Source organism: Cicer arietinum, chromosome 3 (genome assembly GCF_000331145.2).
Source record: "Cicer arietinum cultivar CDC Frontier isolate Library 1 chromosome 3, Cicar.CDCFrontier_v2.0, whole genome shotgun sequence".
NCBI classification, from domain to species: domain Eukaryota; kingdom Viridiplantae; phylum Streptophyta; class Magnoliopsida; order Fabales; family Fabaceae; genus Cicer; species Cicer arietinum.
The window spans coordinates 61,868,790-61,890,134 of record NC_021162.2 but is presented as its reverse complement, the minus strand read 5'-3'; the positions used below and the strand labels follow the sequence as shown (position 1 = coordinate 61,890,134).

At 25.5% G+C, this 21,345-nt stretch overlaps 2 protein-coding genes across 3 annotated transcripts; both read right to left on the bottom strand.

The window, feature by feature from the left end:
* Nucleotides 1-279: 279 nt before the first annotated feature.
* On the bottom strand, nucleotides 280-4,191 carry LOC101504769 (auxin efflux carrier component 5). 2 transcript variants are annotated; one of them, XM_073366540.1, is made up of 5 exons: nucleotides 3,372-4,191; nucleotides 2,568-2,653; nucleotides 2,316-2,491; nucleotides 527-603; nucleotides 280-447 (listed from the first exon to the last, which is right to left on the bottom strand). In XM_073366540.1, exons 1-5 carry the CDS (start codon nucleotides 4,076-4,078, stop codon nucleotides 375-377), a joined length of 1,119 nt encoding a protein of 372 aa, XP_073222641.1. In that variant the 5' UTR covers nucleotides 4,079-4,191; the 3' UTR covers nucleotides 280-374. The 2 variants fall into 2 exon arrangements, with proteins under 2 accessions (XP_073222641.1, XP_004492828.1); XM_004492771.4 differs by having other exon boundaries at nucleotides 2,316-2,473; nucleotides 3,372-4,185.
* A 13,414-nt stretch (nucleotides 4,192-17,605) lies between these two features.
* LOC101504451 (CBS domain-containing protein CBSX6) lies at nucleotides 17,606-20,773 on the bottom strand. Its single transcript, XM_004492770.4, has 2 exons — nucleotides 19,971-20,773; nucleotides 17,606-18,685 (listed from the first exon to the last, which is right to left on the bottom strand). Exons 1-2 carry the CDS (start codon nucleotides 20,309-20,311, stop codon nucleotides 17,749-17,751), a joined length of 1,278 nt encoding a protein of 425 aa, XP_004492827.1. The 5' UTR covers nucleotides 20,312-20,773; the 3' UTR covers nucleotides 17,606-17,748.
* Between the last annotated feature and the right edge of the window lie 572 nt (nucleotides 20,774-21,345).

Genomic DNA, 21,345 nt, shown 5'->3' with positions numbered 1-21,345 from the left:
GTCTTTACAAACACACCAAAGAAAATTATCGTAGGCAAAAAGCAAAACATGTTTTAAGCTTTACAAGCACAAGATAAAAATACACTTAATGGACGTACCATTAACAAACATCAATTATTATTTTCATTGTTTCTTTATAACTTTTTTACGTATAGATATCAAACATATATTTCATCCTAGCAAAAAAGTTACATTATGGTTTAGTTTGTTTGTAAATAATTTAAATACACTTTGGCTACATAACAATTGGTGCATTAAAATAAATTGTTTTAAATAACGTGAAGGAATGATATATGGTTTAATTTAAAGGTGTTGTTACATTCAATTCAATGGATAACAATGAACTGCAGGAACAATAATAGCATCTCTAAAAATCAATGAATGAACTCCAATATTACGTAGTAGGCAATTAAGATCGGAAGCGAAACAATCATTCCAAAGATAACCCTGCACATACCACAAATTATTATTTAATGAATGGTTTTACTTTTTTAGGAGTTGAAAGAGAAAAACAAAGAAAACTTACGCAGTGCTAAGAACCTCGGCATGCAATCCGTATTCTTTAGCAAAAATGAAGGATGTGATGGATTGTGGTACTGCTGCCTGCACCAAACCAAACAAAAATATTTGCTCAAGATTATTTTTTCTTTTCATATATTATATTATTTTATAACTTTTTTCTTTGCTTCAACATTTTTTATTTTTTTAGATGTCTATATAAAACAAAATATATTTTACCAAATCCCTATATATATATATATATATATAAGACAATAAACATATTTGTTTCTTTTTATAGTATTTTGTTTGAATTTTTAATATATTAATTACTCTTTTTATTAACATATTATTCATTATTTTATATGTTCTTCTGTAATAAAAAAAATATATATTATAGTTTCATAAAAAAAACAATAAATATTATAGTTAAGTTATGAATTAATTATTTTTTTAAAATAAACTTATAAAAATAATATCAATTATTAATAAATTTAATACTATTGTCAATTTTTTTAATTATTATATATAAAGATAATGATAGAGGTAGTAATTGATTTACTCTGCTTGTTTTGTGAGCACCACACAATTCCCACGGCTTTAAACAAACCAAATGTTTAAGAAATTAGAAATGATATGCCATTTTAATTGGAATATGGTTTATGCTGCACATATTCCTAATTCTCTTTTTTTCCAATAATGATAACCAGAGTACACCTATTATTTTTCCTCACTAATTTAATATTTTATTATTATTATTATTATTATTATTATTATTATTATTATTATTATTATTATTATTATATTATCAACATATCACATCTATTATATTACTTTCTCTATTTCTGTTTCTCTCTAAATATATATATATTTTTTATTTCTTTTTCTCTATAATTATATATTAAATGGATAGATGTCCAATAGTTTTTCTTCTTTCCCTCCCCTCCCCCTACATATCCCCTATTATTTTTGAACTATTATAATATGGCATACCTCTTTTAAGTCAAGGTACACTTATATACGTGTGTGTGTGTATATATAAACGATAAAATTAAAATTTCAACCATTAATTTTTAATCAATATAAGTATAATTAAAGCACATGCTAACTAATCTGGTTAAAATTTCAAAAAATATCTATAATAGATCATTTATCAGTAGGGGTTTTATGGTGTAAAAACCGAATCACATTAGAGCACATTAATGATTTGGTTCAGTTATTGAAAACCACTTTTAAATCAAGTTCGGTGTAGTTTTGAACCGATTTAAAACTGATCTATACATATAAACTAGTTTGATATTTTGAACACATTTTTAGTGAAAATCAATTTCAAAATAGTTATTTGAAAAAAGAATTTTGAAATTGTTTTGATAAAAAAATATTACTTTTTTTTGAAAAAAATAATTGTGAAAAATTTTCCGATAAAAATTTAAAAAAATAATAATTTCTAAATTCTTTTGACAAAAAATTTTTCAATTTTTTTAAAAAAAAAAATCTATTTTTTTCAAGAAATTTTTTTTTGAGAAAAATAGATACAAAAAATTTCGTGATAAAAAAATCGAAATTTTTTCAGAAAAAATATGTTTTCGAAAAATAAGTTTAAATTTTTTCTTTATTTTTTCAAGAAAAATAAATTTCTAAAATTTTATAAATTTCGTGATTAAATTTTGTTAAATTATTTTAAATATGTGATTCAATTCATGAACCATTTAAAAAATTTGATTTATTGTAGTTCAATACAATTCAATTAACCATATTTTTGAAGACTCATACCTATCAGAGTAGAGTCTCCAATATAATTGAGCTAAATAAATTACCTGAATGATGGCAACTCGTAAAACGTCACCACGCAATCCTACAATGATGGCACTAATAGCCATTGCAGCTGGTCCAGCAATGAACTTTAAAACCAAACCAATTACAGTCAAACTTGGTCCACACGAAATCACCTTCTCCTGAAGTGCCATGAAAATACCTGCATCCATCAACACATCTAAATTAATAATTTCAAGGTTGTTATTAATTATATGATATATACATATAAGTATTTAATTAATTAATTAGCTCACCCATACTAAACATGGCAGTCCCCGTCCCAGCCCTTGACATGATCAATACAGACCCCTCTACCATGCTTGGCATTTTCAAATTCCACCTGCATGTATAATATATATAAACATTAATTAAATTGGAATATACATACATATATACATAGAGATTTTCAAGAGGGATATTGGGCATGAGGTTTGAAATTAAATAAATTTTAAAAAATTGTTTATATGTCTTCACCTAATATTTTAATAATTCTTGACATGATGTCACAATTTGTCTACACTTAAATGCTTCTATTCAAATTATATTTTAAATTAGTGATATTATTGAATGATTGATTTTTATCTTATAGAAAGTTTTATATGTTTTATTGAATGCATACTTAATATAATAAATAGTTGTAATTTGATAACTTATTTATGTCAGAAATAATTAGAAGTATATTATGGAAGGGGGTGTATATAGTTGGATCGATTTTAACTAAATTAGTATCTGATCCAACTAAATTTTATCGATTTGAACTAAGTCAAACGTCTAAAATTTTGTCAAACCCAAATCAACTCAATTTAGTGATGATGGGTTGATTTGGGTGATAAGACATAAAATATTTTTAAAATAAAAAAATAAAAATATATAATTAAATAATATTTTATTTCTTAAAAAATCCGTGGACATCTATTCAATATGATGATGAATCATCACGTGTTGTGAATTAAGGTGGAGTGTATGATAAAGAAAATAAAATTGGAGTGTGAAAAAATGAATGAAACTAGATAAATATATACAAATGGCCATATGAATTGAGTTAAGAAATAGAATACCTATTGGATATGAAAGCCCATGAAATGCCAACAACACAACCATAAGAGTTTGGATTCACTATAAATCTAAGCCACACACGCTTCATCAATTGAAAAAAAGGAAGCCTACTACTTGTATCTTCCACTATAGTATTTGCCTCCACATCTTTCCTTTCTACAACTTCATCACCTATAACCACATTACTAATACTACTAGCCTTTGGTTTCAAATTTGTGCTATTAGCACCCTCTATTCCCGTTCTTCTAAATTCCAACACAATCAAAAGCAAAGTGAGCCATACAATAGCTTGAACAACCGAAGCTTGAACCACAAGATCCACACCCATAGGTCCATACATAGGTTTCACCATTGGTATTCCAACAACAAGAGAGTTTGTTAGAGTACACAAAGAGAAACTTGTTATAGACCAACAATAACTTCCTTTTCTACTACATTTAGCCCAAAGAGCTAACACCGCGACGATGATTAACTTCGATAAAGTGTCGGCGCCTATAAATAAGAAATTCATCTTGAAAGGATCTATGTTTGCTGTGAATTCAAAGGTGAAGAGTGGTAATGTGAAATAACAAACTAGTTTGTTTATTGCATCACATTGTTCTCTTGTGAAAATTTTCCACCACCTTACGGAACCATAGCCTAATACTAGAGCAACATAAAGTGGTACCACAGCTACTACCACTTTATACACATCCTCCCACCCAATCATTTTATGTGTGCTCTCTTTATAATATCTAAATTTCTTGCACTATACTTATAGCTTGTTAATAGCTATAAGCAAAATGCATGATAAAATAATGATGAGTTGATCTCAAGTATTTATATCAAAACATTTAGAAAAAGACAAAAGGTATACAATCAAAACTCAATAAGTTTATTCCATTAACGAGGTCATTTTATTTTCCAAGCACGTGCGAGAGAGAAAGGTTTTTAATTATAGTTGTAGTTATATTCCGATCTTTTATATTATAGAATATTATATATAGAAAAATATACTATTAAAAAAATTGTTTTTTAAAATAAAAATAGAAAGAAAAAAAATTGAATTTTATCAATAGAAATTAACACAAAAAATATATGAAATTAATTTTCAATTTTCATGTCTCTAAAACTTGGAGGAAATTAGAGACATTGTTTTTCCGTCTCTAATTCTAGATAGCTAAGTGCAATGGAACAACACTAAGCTTTCAAAACTTTAATTTATATCGCAAAGTAGGGTTTAAAACAAGAAGAGAGGCTTGTAGTGGAATTAATATAGAGGAAAACATGTCAATTTGTTTTTATTTTAGAATTGTCTATATCACTAATGAAATAATTTTAGATATTGAAGAGATGGACGTTGAAAGAATTGGATTCCATGCATACATTTATATTTGATATATTGATTCCTGAGGTGTGACACGACCGAGTGAGTGAAGTCTTAGTGCATGCAAATGTGTGGTTGCTATATCCACAGTGACTTATTTGTGGTCAGCAATTTTTTATGTGCACTAAGAATAAAGAATAAGGTGCAAGCTAGCTATACACAATAGTACTCCACTATTGTCTTTTCTTAATTATATTATTATTATTATTATAGACACCAAGTATAAGTATTACAATATTATAAAATAAAAACAAAATATTTATAGTAATTACTTAGCATAAACTAATTTATGCTTAATATGTATTATTAAGATAGTACCATTTACTAAATGCACCACGTTAGAATTGATAAAAATCCTTGAGCCAACCATAGTTGTTTATCTCTTTTTCGGGTCTATATATTAACACAGATACACTTGTTTCATTTTGATTGTATGATTGGATAGTTTAAATTCTAAAGAAATTTTAATTTTTTTCATCTAAATTTTTAATTTTAAAATTTTAATTGTTGAATTTTTAATTGAACGATCGAGATGTATATAATTGTATGATTACGAGATTTTGATTGTGTCCAATCACACAATTAAAGTGGATTATCTTATTTATCGCTATTATATTATATCCATACACAAATTCAGAATTCAAACTCATTTTTTTTATTTGTTTGAAGTGTTTGAGTTTCTTACCAAATTTCTATTGATACGTGGTCTCCACTTTGCACCTTCACAAATAGTTTTTGGATTTTCATTTTATTAATTACTGTCTTATTGGATATTATTCTTAATTAGCAAACACAAAATGAGTTTGCATAAATCAGCAACAATATGTAAGCATCCTAAATTCCTTCTTGTGATTGATACAACCACCACTAATAATTACTTTATAAGTTAGAAGGTCACAACACCAACCAATAAATAAAAGAGACATAGAATTGGTGCGTGTGCTTCAGCATCGATCAATCAGTCCATCACATAAAATCTTTGAATTTTTACTTCGCAATAAAAATAAAAATAAAATAAAAATTTATCAATTATCTTTAGCAAATTATGGTTTGGTTTTGCCTTAATTAGTAATGAACAAAATTGCTTGAGATATCAGTATCATATCGAGAATAGATTCAATTTCTGTACAGAAAATTCCCAAATTCGATCTTTATGGATAGCTAAGTAAGTAAGTACCCCATATACATTGTTACCAATGAATTAGAATTAGAATTAGAATTAGTGAAGTGGGAGCATACATAAGGTGATAAAATTCAAACAATTCTATGTCTCTTTTTTATTCCAATTTATCTGTGAAATGTGAGTGACATACATGCAAATTAAGTTGTTGATATTCTTTTTACTAATTGACTAGTACATGTTTGATTGATTTGATATTTTGTATCATTAAATCAAATAACTACATGCTGAGTTATATGGATTTAATTTGTTGAGGTACACTTATCTTTCTTTTTATTTGCACCTAGAAGGCCTAATCTTTCTAATTTTTGCACCTGAAAAATATATTTAGTTACAACAAATACTACACTTGATAACTTAATTAAAATATTTTGCATCTTAAAAAAAAGGTAAAATTTAAATAAAGTTATATTAGATTATTATTATTAGTATTAAAAAGGCATCAATATTTTTTTATCAAAGTGGTGTTTAAGAATTCTTTTTAGGTCTTTATAAGTGTTGGGTTGATATTGAATCCGAGTAATCTGATAGTGATGATTTAATAGCAAGTGATTCAATAGATTATAAATCGACTCTAAAATATCATCGTAGAATTTGAATTAAATTTTATATAATTTCTACAAAACTATCTTATAAGATAAGTATTATATTATCTTCACTTATACGATTAGAATCAACATTAGAAATTTGAACGTGAAGTTTATGACCTTGACTAGGTCGGGACCAAGGGCCAAGTAGTCTAAGCTAGGCTCAAAATTTAGAATAAAAAAATTTTAAAAATCAATTTAATTATATGAATATATAATATGACATATTAAATATAGATGTTTATTTAGATATCTTGATCAAGATAAAAACTCTAGATATTTGCAATCCAGTTCGAACTTATATAAGTCCATCAAAGCTTGATCATTTTTATTTTTTTATAAACTTTGTTACATTTTTTTATTTTAAAATGTTTATAAGTATAACATTTACTTATAAACTCGATTATAGAAGAACAAAAGATAGCTAATTATGAGCAATCAAACATAAACCAACCAACCCAAGAGGTTGAACTAGCTAGTGGTCACCAAGTTTTATGTGGATAAATGAAATTAAAAAAACAAAATCAAACTAACCCAACTCAAGTTAATTACTCGACTACACTAATTTGCTTTCTAATCCGAATAACTTTTACATTGACTGGTTTCTTTTATTACTTAATAAGTGGATGCAATGCAATCTAATTTTGTTGTTTTTGAATTGTCTACGTCTAAAGATGGAATTAGTGTGTATGAGTGTTACTGTTTATTTGGGTATCTAATCTTTTCAACTTTTTTAGTTGAATATTCTCCTATTAGCATCGTTGAAAGGTGTCCTTTTTTTTATCTCAATTTAATTAATATAATATATAGTTGTGTGAAGAGAAGTTTAAACCTTGCTTTCTTCGTCACCTCGATTTATTGCTCGTGTATGTATGATGTGTGTCACTTCAGCTATTTGTTAATGGGAGTGAGTAAAAAAATGCTATTTGTTAATGGCTAATGCTATTATGAGTATGCATTTAAATATGCGTGTAATGATGTGTTGCCACATCATTTATGTATTTTTAATGTAAATTGTTTTCATATTGACTTTACATTACATAGACATTAAACTTCATCATTTTAAAACTAAAATATTTGAATTCTGTAGAAAAAAACTAAAATATTGGAATTTGCATTTAAAGGAGACAAATTATAATTTTTTCATTCTGAACTTTTTAAAATTTTGAAGAAAATAAATAAAATTTTGAATAAATCAAAACGCATATTAATTTTGTTTGTGGAAAATATGTCAAAATTTAAATTTACAAACTCCAAATTTAATTATAGTTAAAGAAATATTTGATCTTGATAACAAAAATTTAAAAGATTTACCAAACTTAAATACTACTTATAAGTTGCATTGCAAACAAATTTATTTCAAATTATAAGTTATTTTATAATATCAATAAACATCAATGTCTCTCTTCTCATTATACCCTTTATTATTTGTTAATTTTATTAATTTTTCTTTCATATATCATAAATAAAGAATAATTTTGTAAAGTAATTCATAATTTCTTACTTATACAAAGTTAACTACATTGGTGTAAAATAAAAAATGACTTATGATTTGAGCCGAAAGAGGAAAAAAAAATAGGTAAGATTTCTTAAACATAATAGTTCATGGGACAATTAGGAAATTAGAAGTCCTCACATTCAAAAATAAATACGAAGATATGGGCATTCAAGTCTAACTAACATACATGTAAATGTTGTCTCTTAGAACAATAAAAAATAATTATTCAAATCTAATATAAAAAACACATGAGACCACGAGATAATAATGTTTTGTCTCTTTGAATATGTCACGCATGTATTTAATGTTTTTCTTTTAATAGAAAAACTTGATAGACTGATATATTACAAATTAGAGATCATATTTACATAATTAGATCGATGTAAAAGAATTAAGTAGTAGAGTTATAAAGTAATTTTAAACTCAAATTTGACCTTTAATATAATTTTAATTAATTAATTAATATATTAAAATTGTTTGTCTTAGCAAAAAGTACTTATTTGCAAAATTTAAAAATTAAAACTATACACACTTACAATTTTAAATAAAATATTATGTAAAATAATTATATTTTATTTGTTATTTTATACTAGTTTCTTTAAACAAATTTATAACTCTTTTGATCAAGTCCATAAAACGTTACCCTATATACACCTAATTATATTTATACGCTTACATTTTAATAAAACATTGATTTTACTCTTTTTAAAAAATAAATTCAAACTTTATGTATTTTGTTATATATTTATGTATTCAAAAATTTGAAATAAAATTTCTACTACACAAATATGTTTTAAAAATATTAAAAAAAATTAAAATACAAAATTGAAATTTTATGAAAATATTTGTGTTTCAGAAAATTTTAAAAAATTATTCAAAAAACATGTTCTGAATTTTCAGGAACACAATTGTGTTTCAAAAAATTTATCTAAGTTTTTCATAGCACAAAGTTCCGACAAACTTAAAAAATGATTTTAGACACGAAGTGTAAATTTTTCTAAACATAATTATGTATAAATATATTCTGAAAATTTTTGAAAAAAAATTCTGACACATAAAGTTTAAATTTTTTTAAAATATACTTGTGTTCAGTTTTTAATTTTTTTTTTTTGAAATTCAAGTTAAATTTATTGGAATAAAAAAAATTAAAAATAAAAGAGTAAAATGAACTATTTATATAAGATATAGGAATAAGAGTATAAATGTGGATTATGTGGTCGATATTTCTATCGGCCTGCTAGTCGCTAGAGGCTGACAACCCAAAGTAGAAAGAAATGTGGCCCAACCCATTTAGCAAGATAAAATGATGAAAATTATATCATGCACTCTATATTTATACTCTACTCCAAATTTTATACAAACTATCCATTTTATTTTTTTTATTGTTTTTTAATTTTTATTTTATTTTTTTATCCTATTAAATTTTTGGAAAATTTAAAAAAAAAATTCCATAACACATGTTTTTTTTAAAAAAAATTAACCTTGTACTAGAAAATTTAAAAAATAAAATTTGATACACAAACTTCAAATTTTAAAATATACATATGTATATAAAAAAACTCACCAAAAAACATATTTGAGTACCAAATATTTTTTCAAGTTTTTCAATATACAAATTTTAAATTTTTGAAAATACATGTGTATAGAAAAAAATTTCAGTATATAAAGATAGAGTTTAGGGTTTAAATAATAAACCCTACCAAAACTCACTTGTGTAAAGTTTATAAACCCTACCAAAACACACTTGTGTAAAGTTTTTCGATATACAAAATTAAAAATTTTAAAATACATTAGCTCTAAAAAACTATTTTTTAAGTTTTCTAGAACGGAGTGGAATTTAATAGGATAAAAATTAAAAAAAAATGATAAAATGGGTAATTTGTATAAAATGTAGGAGTATAAAACTGGAGTGTATTAGTGTCGAGTACTGGTATAATTTTCTAAAATGACCTCTAAGTCACTACAATAATAACAAGATGACATTTGACATTTATATTTTTTACAGTAGGCATAGCACTCCACAATCCATCAAATTTCCAAAATTACCTTAAAATATTTTAAATAAAATCTACCATTCATGTGAAATCTTTTATTGAAAAAACGTGATTAATTATTTTAAAATTAATTATAATAAAAATCAAACATGAACAATCTCCAACATATATGAACTTTGGTTTTATATCACCTATTACCGATCATAATTAATGATAACTCATCAAATCCTTTTCCTGATAACTAACTAAACACTTATAATCATTTTTAAAAAAATAAAAGAAATCCTAAAAAAAAAACCCAATATTCATCTTCAAAAGAGAAAACAGATCTCCAAATTCATTTTAAACACATAACTTCAACTTTATATTCATCTCCAAATTCCAGATCTTTTTGTTTCCACTATTTGTTTTTATTTTTTGAATCTCAACAAATCTCTAAATCCCAAATATTCATCTTTTTTGGAAGGACGTCCTTTGTTGTGAGTATTGGGGCTTGTATTATGTTGGTTCATCTAAAAAGCACTTTTGAAAAGGAAATGTAGAAATAGTACTGGTGGTACTCACATTGGTGTTTGTGCAAACAATCTACAAAAAATTGATAGATTAATGGATCTCTTAAATATTTGTTTAAAAATTCTATCTTGGAATATTGAAGAGGCCAGCCCTTGAATAATCTCAATACCTCAAATCATTGATCATTATATGTATTCTCTCCATTGCAATTACTCAAAATAAGATTAGTCTTCACACATTGAGAAATGTTATTCTCTCCATTTTAAATTAATTGTCACGTTTGGTTTGGTTGTTAACTGTTTTTTTAGATAATAATTAATTGAATTGGTTTTAATTAAAAATAAAATTAATTATTTATTAAAACACTTTTATTGAATTGATGAATAAGAATAGTTTAACGTAATATTATTATTTTTTTCTTCAATTATATCATTTTATATTAATATTAATCGTAAATTGATCAATAAGAATAGTTTAATAAAAATATTATTCATCTTTTATTTTATCTCAAAATGATTGAGTCATTTAAATATTTCACACATATTAAGAAAAATACATAAAAAAATAGAAAGAATACTAGTTTTATCAAAAAAAAAAATTTATAGTTATTGATATATTATTAATATCATAAATGTATAGTAAAAAATATAGGATTATAAATTATATAAGTAGTATTAATTAAATGATAGAATTAAAGAAAAAAAATATATATTGAAAAAACAATTTAATTTTTTTAAAATAAATTTTCTTTTATAAATAGATCAATTGATTTGAATTGGAGTGACTATTAAACATGACCGAATTCATTCTCATTTTAACAATTGGTGCGTTTCTTTGAACTTAAATAAAAATGATATTTGTTTTAAATAATTTAAAGATTATTTTTTAGAAGTTTTTAAAAAAATGATTTTTTAACTTCAGTTTGTTTACTATTACAAAAATAATTTTTTTAAAAAAAATAAATTTTAACTTATTTGTATATTAAAAATAATTTTTTTAAAACTACAATAACATAGACACGTTTTAAAATTTTGATCATTGTAATTGAATATCCTTAAAAAACCAATAAATAAACATACCAAAAAAAACGTCATGCAAAAATAAAAAATGGCTACGGAGAAAAATGTAACTAAGATAAAAACTTATTAAAAATGGAAGACAATTTGGGATTTAAAAGAAATAAGGTAGAGGTAATTGCATAGTTTTTTTTCTTTCTAGTTGATAAGTTAAGTTCAGTGTTTTTTTAATGGATTTTGTTTTTTCTTTTTTTTCTAATTGATAAGTTAAATTTAATGTTTTTTAACTGAATTTTTTTTTCTCATCTGTTGTAAAAGTCATATATGAAAATCTATTATTTTAAACTTTTCATTTTTAGCTAAAAAATTAATTTTTTTAATAAAATCATTTTTAAAAATTTAAAACAAACACTGTTCAAACTCTGTAAAATAATTTTTAACTTAAAAAATTAAAAACAAATGCACTTAATATCAATATTGATTATGTGACTTATACGAGTAGAGTCATTTATATTCAATTATAACGGTTTAGAACATTACTTGCCCTGGGATCAGACGCTAGGCCAGAGACTGGGCCAAATTAAGGTTCCATTAAACTGTTTCACATATATTCAAAAAATATATAAATAAATAAAGAATAAAATTTATAATAAACTGCCATTATCAAGTACTCGTATCAATTTATTTATTATTACCATTGTCATAAATTTAAAGTAAAAAATATTTATTTTAAAGTGACCTAAAAATTAATTAAATGAGATAATTGGAAAAGTAATTATTAGTATTGCATTAAAAATAAAAATTAAATATCTTTTATCGTATAATAATTGACTTATTTGCACTCAAAAGTTATTTTAAAACACTTGACTCTTTTAATTAATACATTTTTTTTTATTATATTTTTTAATTAATATTATTGAAATCATTTTTAATATAATATTTTGTACTATACATTTATGATATTGATAATAAATCAATAGATAATAAAATTAATTTAATAAAAATAATATATTCTTTCTTTCTTTTATACAATTTTTTTAATATGTGCGAAAAATTAAGATATTATAAAACTCTTTAATACGTGTTTTCAACCTCTTTTCATTTAAAATTTTTACATTATACCTTACATTAAAATTTATATATAAAAATGTTTTACTTTTTTTTTTACCTTTAAGAGATTGCAAGCGGAATGCCACCATCTATTGCATTTTTTTTAATAATAAATAATTAATTTTTGATTTAATAAATAAAAATAATTTAAATAATTTAAAAATTAAATTATATTAATAAAATAAAATAAAAAATACATTAAATTGAAATAAAAAAAATACACTAAGCGGTTGAGTAGATGTATTAAAACAAATAACATATTATATTATTTTAACAATTATCTTCTATTTTGCATTCTATTGCAAATAAACATAAATTAACAATTTTATTTTATTTTGTTAACAACTCTCCCTTATTTTTCACTTATTTTTATTATTATTATTTATTTATTAGATGAAAATATAGGAGATAATTGTTAATAAAATAGAATGAAATTGCTAATTTATTCTATAAAACAACATAAAGCTGCAAAATAGGAGATAGCTATTAAGATAATATAGTACATTATTTTTATTTTGACAAATTTACTTAATGACATTAACTTTATTAAATTAGAATTAAGTTTTACGATACAAGAATTAGAACTTACTTTGGAATTAAATGTTATCTCACTAAGACATTAAGTCAAGAATAATAAAGAGAATATAAAGGAATTTAGTAACTAGAATTAATTATGAAACCAACAATTCGAAGTGAAACTCATCTTTACATTTTTCATATTATAAAAGTTTAATTATATTACTTCTTGTTAGTTTCAAATATTATTTCAATCAATTCAGATATTTTTTATTCAATTTTAATAATTAAACACAATTCGATAGTATAACTCAATTCTAAAGTTCGACACTTAATACTATCATTTTAATTATTATTTGCAATGATTTAATACATTTGGTGAAACACGTTAAATGTACTTTGTTTGATTTTATTAACATAATTGTTTTTTTTTAACTATTTTTATTATTTTTTATTTATTAAATGAATAATTAATCATTGGCCGTAAAAAAAATGGCAATAAATATTTGTATTTCCAGAATACTACCTTATATATTTTCTTCTAGTGGTTAGGAATGACAACATAATAAGGGTACATACTAGACATTAAATTTAATAAATTAAATTTTTATTATGATTGGGATGGAATTTGACTTATCGTGTTGAAAAATGCGATATGAGTTTTTGGAGTGGAACTCAAAATCAAACGGTACAAGCCTCTGGGCCACAATGTGGCCACACAATTTGCAGTCAACGTCAACATTTCTTATAAAACATGACCAGCACTCTAAATAACTTAAATAATATTAGGTAAATATTGATCACGACAGTATTTGTTATTATTCAATGCATTCGATTCAATATCAAATCAGAAATACAAAGTGACGGTTGATAAAATTCATTAGTTGTAAATATTCAGTGTTGCTCATTTGTCAACAAAGACGACAATTATAGTTATAACTATCTCTTGATTATTTCTAACTTTAAGAAAATATTATGTAGGTCTAGTTCTCTCACTTCTTATAGAATTTTAAGAAGACTTATAGTTTTACGTACTTTCAAGAGAATATAAATAATAAGAGACTCGATTAATTATGAAGATCACAAATGTATATATTACTAAAATTAGTTTTTTGTAAATATTGGATAAAAACCAGCGTCAATATTACACTTAAAAGAATCTAGTTACAGAAAACTGTTAATTATCCGAATAATCGCGTTGAGCTCAAATTTCCACAATATCAATTTGATGTTTTGCTTTGAGCCAATTACAAAGAAAAATATGTCCTCTATCCATAATCTTATAAGAACACAATTAGGGGTGTTTAAAAAAACCAAAAACTGAATCAAACTGCAAAACTAAACTAAATTATTTTTGAATTGAATTGGTTTATAAAAATTGATAACCGAATTGTTTTCGAACTGATTTTTTAAAACTAGAACCGAACTGATTTTCAGTTTAAAAACCGAACGAATTGATTTTTAGTTTGAAAAAACTGAACCGAACTGATTTTTATTTCATAAAACTTGAACCAATTTTTTTTTTAGAAATAATTAGGGGTAATTATGTAAAATTTGGCCTATATAAAAAAAAATTAAACCGGTTCAGTTCGGTTCAAATAATAAACCGGTGCACCAATTTATAAAACAGTTTAGTTCGGTTTTTTGAACTGAAAATCAATTAGGTTTGGTTTTTTCAAACTGAAAACTAATTCGGTTTGATTTTTTCAAACTGAAAACTAATTCGGTTCAATTTTCAAACGGTTCTAGTTCAGAACTAAACTTTGTCCACTCCTAAACACAACATTTCCAATATTTTTCGATTCAAGCTTACCAAATACTTCAAAGAATTAAAACAAATCAGATTCTCACTTCATGTTCATTCTCGTCTAAGAAAGAAAAATAATGTTCCTTCTAAAATATTTTATTAAAAGATTTAATTTATATATATATATTGGTGTAAATAATTTTACGTTTTTAATCAATCAAAATTGTTCAATCATTAAAAATATTTGACTTTAATTATAATTACTTCGAAAGTCACATAAATGATAGATTTTAATGCGTTAATGCTATAAAACTTTTTACATATATAAAAATAATACTAGCATGCATATTGCACCACTTTTTTCGATAAAAATAAATTAGTTTAAAATTTTAAGAAAATGTGTTATTATCTATGTCTCTAATTAATTATAAGTATCAAATGACAAAAAAATTGTGTTTAAATAGAAGTTCTTTTATAAATTACAAGATAGATTTATTATTTTCTTGAAACTTAGATCTCTTATTAATACTACTAATTTATCTGAAAAGATAAAAAAAAAAGTCAAATTAAATATATCTATGTATAAAGAGTATTTTAGGAACATCTATACTTAAAATTAATACATTAAATTAATTGTCTATTTTTTTATTATATGTGAAAAAGTAACGAGAGTTTATAATCAGAGACGAAGATGAATATATTATATGATCGGTGAGTAAGAATAAAATAACAAATGTAATAGTTTAATCCTACGATGAAATTGAAAGAAAAAATATTATATCAAAATTTGGTATTCTTTTTATATATAAGTATAGATATAGATATTTTTTTTAGAAAAAAAAAAATTATTTAACTAAATAAATAAAAGACTCAATTGTAAATAAAATAATTCAAACTGAACACCAAAATTTTGTATTCACTTAACCATCACCATAATTCAAGAGCACTTTTTTTTGGGTCTGTTTTACCAACTTGGTCAATGACACAATGAGTATATTTGTTTAGATTTTAGGAGCCCCACTCGTAGAAATTATCTCTTGCTTTTAGTGGTGCATAATAATGTCAGAGAAAAATTGAACTGTTGCATTGAGATGAATCTTAACCAAATAGTCAATTAATGGACCAATCTATATAGCTACTACTTCACAATCTCCCTCAAAGCATGCAAGAGTGAGATTTTAGAGTACAATTCTATGAAAATAGATAATCACATTTTGCAAAAGCATCTTATAGATAAGGACAAATGTAGTAATAGGCTAATCAGAATATATACACCAATTCTAAATTTTAATTGGACCAAATTTTAAACCCATAAATGGATATTTTTTGTCAACAACTCGGAAATGAATTCTAGACTAGAAAAATTAGATGATATATACTTAGTGGCATCGTCGGGGATTAATATTAAGGGTTATGAACAAAATTCTAAAAGTAAAGGGTTATTAAGTTTTTTTAAATTTGAGTGGTATTGTCACTATAATGTTTGAATGTATGAATAGAAAATATATTTGATGACTAAATTAAAGAATAAAAGATATATTTAAAAATAAAAATATCTAACAAAATATATATTTTTAATTATGTTTTTATGTAAACATAACTTAGTAAATTATACTAAAAAAAAACTTAGTAATTAACTAATCCTAGGATCATATAATAATTGACCATATATAATGAACCAATAAAATTTGAAGGACCATATCATTTGCAAGTCCCACTTTGTATATACTACTCTCTCCGTTTGTCTCATAATAATTGTCCTGACTTTTTCCCATATATTAACAAATATGATAAATGAAAGAAAATGAATAACAATAATTTTGCTAAATTACTTTTTTTTTTATTAATTATGAATATATTCTTATTATCATATAAATACAAAGTGGTGAATAATAAGTTAAGAGTAATTACATAATACTAATTAGAGAATATAAATGAAAAATGAAATTAAAATCACAGTCAACTAATAATGACACTTTTTAATTCGATAATATTTTTCAGACAGCTATTATGAAAGTGATTAATATATACTAATCTTTATGGTTGGTGGAACATGTTCCACAAACTGGCAAGCAATAAGGTACTGTCATAGTTTAGATAAAAATATATAAACCCCAAAATAGTTTGGAAATATTTAAATGTCAAAAGGACTATTGAATTAATTAAATCCCTTTCAATCATGCCACACCAATTAATCTAGAAGCTAATAATTTTATTCAATTTCTCTTATGATTGATTGGTATTATTGTTGAAAGTGAAAGAGAAAAATAAATTAACACAGAAAGCAAAAGTAAGAAGGAAAGAAAAATGTTGACTTAGGAGAATACTCTAACAGAAAGATAACTCCATGGAAAATTTTGGTCCGACAAGTTACATATGAGAATACTCAAACATAAGGTGTTAAGGTAAATTATTTGGTTCATTTAAAGTGTAATCTCAATTATTATTATTATTATACTCAAATTTGTGATTTATTATCATATTTATATCAAATTAATAGTTTTCTCCTTTGTCATAAAAAAAAATTCAAATCAATAGTTAACCATACTTACTCTTATTATTCAGTTTAAAAGAGTCTGATCCAAACGTAAATAAAATTTTCATTTTTCTTTCTCTCTTACATCCCTTCATTCAAATAATATATGATATTGTATCATCTCTTAATTTAATTTTTCCAATCAACATTATTTTCTCCATGTTCTCCCAATATCAATCAAATCAAAAGCACATGCAAACTTTTTATTGTCATTACCAAATAATACAACATACTTGTAGAAGCAAACAACAAAACCCATTTTCAGTCTCAATGTATTATTTTATCACCAAAGTTACAACAAACTATTAAACAAAAATCAACATTGAATTTCATTTCCAAACCCTTCTGTAGAAGATTTATTAGCAGCAATGAAGATTGTAGGTGGTTTTGTTACAGCAGCTAATATATCAGCATATCCAACCACACCAACTAAAACATCATCATTCTCATCTTCAGTCACCCAAACATGAGTTGCTCTATGAGATAGCATCTGAGCCATTACTGCTGCCAATGAACTAGTCATTTTACACGTCAACGGCGCGCTTCTACCCCTATACATGCTCCTTGAACCAAAGTTATGGCTTGCCGAATTATTGAAGAAACCGATACTCCTACTACTGAATTTCTTCGGCTTTCTCGAACCACCTCCATTAACCAAATTATTATCTCCGGTTTTTGAATTGACACATAACTCTGGAAGTGATCGTGAGGTAACGTTATCTTCAACTCCCATGACGAACTGTCCCGCTGAGAGATTGGCTAATGCCCATGCAGCACCTAAGTAATCACATTTCCATAATCTGCACGCAGAAATTTCTCCGATGATCTTACATTGACCGTCCGGCGTGCTTTCTATCACCGCAACTGCACTAGGATCTTGAGGAACCTTTTGAGTTGCTTCGAGGGCGGGAGTGGAGGATTCGATATAGCTGTAGTTTGGATTAATTGCTCCAAGAGTGGAAATGGAAGTGAGAGGAAGTGGAGCTAGAGCTCCAAGACAACCAATTATGAAACGGAGTACGTCTTCTCTGGAGAGACAACAGTACTTATCACGGATAGATGTACTAGACGATGAGTTCCGGCTTAGGTTTGCGAGTAGATTGTTGCTGCTGCTGGTAGGAGATTCATGATTCTTGTTCCACTTGTCATAGTAGATAACTGAAAATCGCTTACTCATGCCCTTCCATAATATGCTTTTTGGAACGAGCAAACGTTTCACACCTTGCTTCATCATGTCCAATGCATCTATCAACCTTAATCAGAAGAAATAAATCAGAAAACTGACTGTTCAAATTAGAATTAAACACTTCAATTCAAACTAGCTTTAAAATGTAAATTGTCTAGATTTTTCAAATTAATCTTATATCAAATGACATTTCTTAAATTTAGATGCCTCTTTTGAAATTGAGTGAAAACAGAAAAAAGAGGGAAATGAGGAAACTTTTGACTCAGATATGACATGGTTAGCTCCAAACCATATATTCATCGGATTTGTTTTCAGACACTGATCAAACAAGAACTAGTTTTTCAAATTTTGAGTGATCACCAAACAAACTTTAAAATAAGCTTCTTTAATTATACTTAGTTGTCAAGTCTCTAAAAATTGACAAACACCCATAAGCATTAAGCCATTTTATTTTGCGATGATAAGAAGGGTGATCACACATTAGCAGAGGAACATTTATCTTATTTTGGCTTATCCCAATATCAGATAAATACAAAAATACATCATGCATTTTTTACATAAAATGCTTCACCTTTGTTCTTAAAAAAGGAACGGTAGCCACAGATTCAAGGCTTTAGGCCACCGTATATTTAGGATCATATATAAGGTCCCAAATTCTGTTGAGAATGAGACAGATAAAGAATAATCAATATCTACACAAAAGTGTAAAGAAAAAAAAAACAAAGAATAATAAATTAGGTAGAAAAAGTAGCCATACGCCAAGGCCAAGTTCAAAGATACTAAACATGCACCCTACACAAAAGGAGATTATTAACAATCATTAGGCATTCCTTTCCCTTTTGGTAGCCTAGAATCAAAAAACATCATTTCCCTTTAAAATATATGGTAAATTCTGCTTTACTCCTTCTGCCATGAACATATGAAAACCATTAACATGAAGGACAGATCCTAGAAAAAACTCAGGATGACGGGCTCAAACATACATTCAATTTTCATCTATGAAGACACAGATACCGGACGCAACACTGAGACATAGACACCGCTAATAATTCGAAAAAGTGAAACGTAACTACATCGGTATGAGCACTTACACGTGTGAGCAAATATTATAAAACAATTCTTGAACTTTCTAACAACACACACCAGTTAAATCAAAGTCAAATTCACTACAAATTAGCAGCAAAAATCACTAAAAAAAAGTATAATTTGAATTTTAAACCATGCCAACAAACATAAGGTAGGGAGATTAATAGGACCTAATCTACTCTAACTAAATCATGAATTGAAGTTCAAGTTCTATTCAAATTAAATTAATTCAAAACTAAAACTAAATGAAAAAAAAAGGTACTAACCTTGTTCCAGGATCAACCAACCTAAGCAAAGAATTATTTGGAAGAACAACCTCAGAAACAGGCATCTTCAAAGCCTTATCTTGATCCTCCAAAAACTGAGTCTTAGCTAAAAACGCAACAATATCAAATGAACTAAGAATACCAACAAACCTCATCTGTCTCATATCACTATTATCAATAACACCATGAGATCTCTTCTTCCAAATAGGTATGCTACCTTCAGGTGATTCCGCTATTGCTCTAATAGCAGATTCCACTGTCTCAGTCACATGAAACTCAACCAACTCCGGTTTCCCCACCGTCAGATCTCCCACCACATGATGAACCAACACTGAAGCCATTAAAATTCAAAAGGGTATTTGAATTAACAAGAAAGATTCAATATTTTTCCAGAGAATTAAAAAAGTTGAAATATTTAGAGTGATTGATGGCTATAAAAGGGTATGGAGAAAAATGAGGAGAAGATCAAGGGCGTTAATGGGTGGTCTGTGAAGGATTAAGATGAGAAAAAGGGGAGAAGAGAAAGAGTTTTGGATAGCCATGGAAGAAGAAGAAGGTTATGGCCCATCCATCAATGAGAGGAATGAGTTTTGGAATTGGTAACTGATATTGGAGAAGATGATTGGATAATAGTAATACAGAGATATGGTTATGAAGGTTTTGAATATTGAAAGAGGAAAAAGAAAGGAACTTGGAAGGATGGATGAATGAAGAAGGTGTTTATGCGGTTGGGGAACTCTGAGTCTGAGATAGATAAACACACGGACACAGAAAGTGAGAGAGAGAGAGAGATTCAGCTCTATGCATACAGCAAATCATGTTTTTTTTTTAATATTAAATTTTAGGCTTAATTGCAGTTTTTACTTTTTTATTTATTTATTTAAGTCACACAATGCTTCAATATCTCATTTGCAACAATTATACGTGAAATCTATGATCAATTAAATGGTATAATTAGACTTTAAAAAATGAAATTTCATCAAGTTTTGGACCAAAATTCAGTTTGGGGACCAAAACTGGAGAGAAACAAAATAGGGGACTACTTTCGTGATTCAGTTAAAATAGAGGGACTAAAACTGCAATTAAGCCTAAATTTTAGGTTTAATTACGATCGTAGTCCTCCTATTATTATTAATTTATAAAATTTATCTCAATTTAAAAAGTTTATAATTTTGATTTTTCCATTAAATTTTTTATATGATATAAAACTATTTAGATACATTAGTTATTCACATATAATTAATTAAATTAAAAATATAAAAATTTATGAAATTGAAATCTAAAGTTTTTAATGTATTTTATTATAATTTTATGGGCGTTAATAATTCTAGTATCATATATTATATTATTTAAAACATCTCACATAATTATTTGT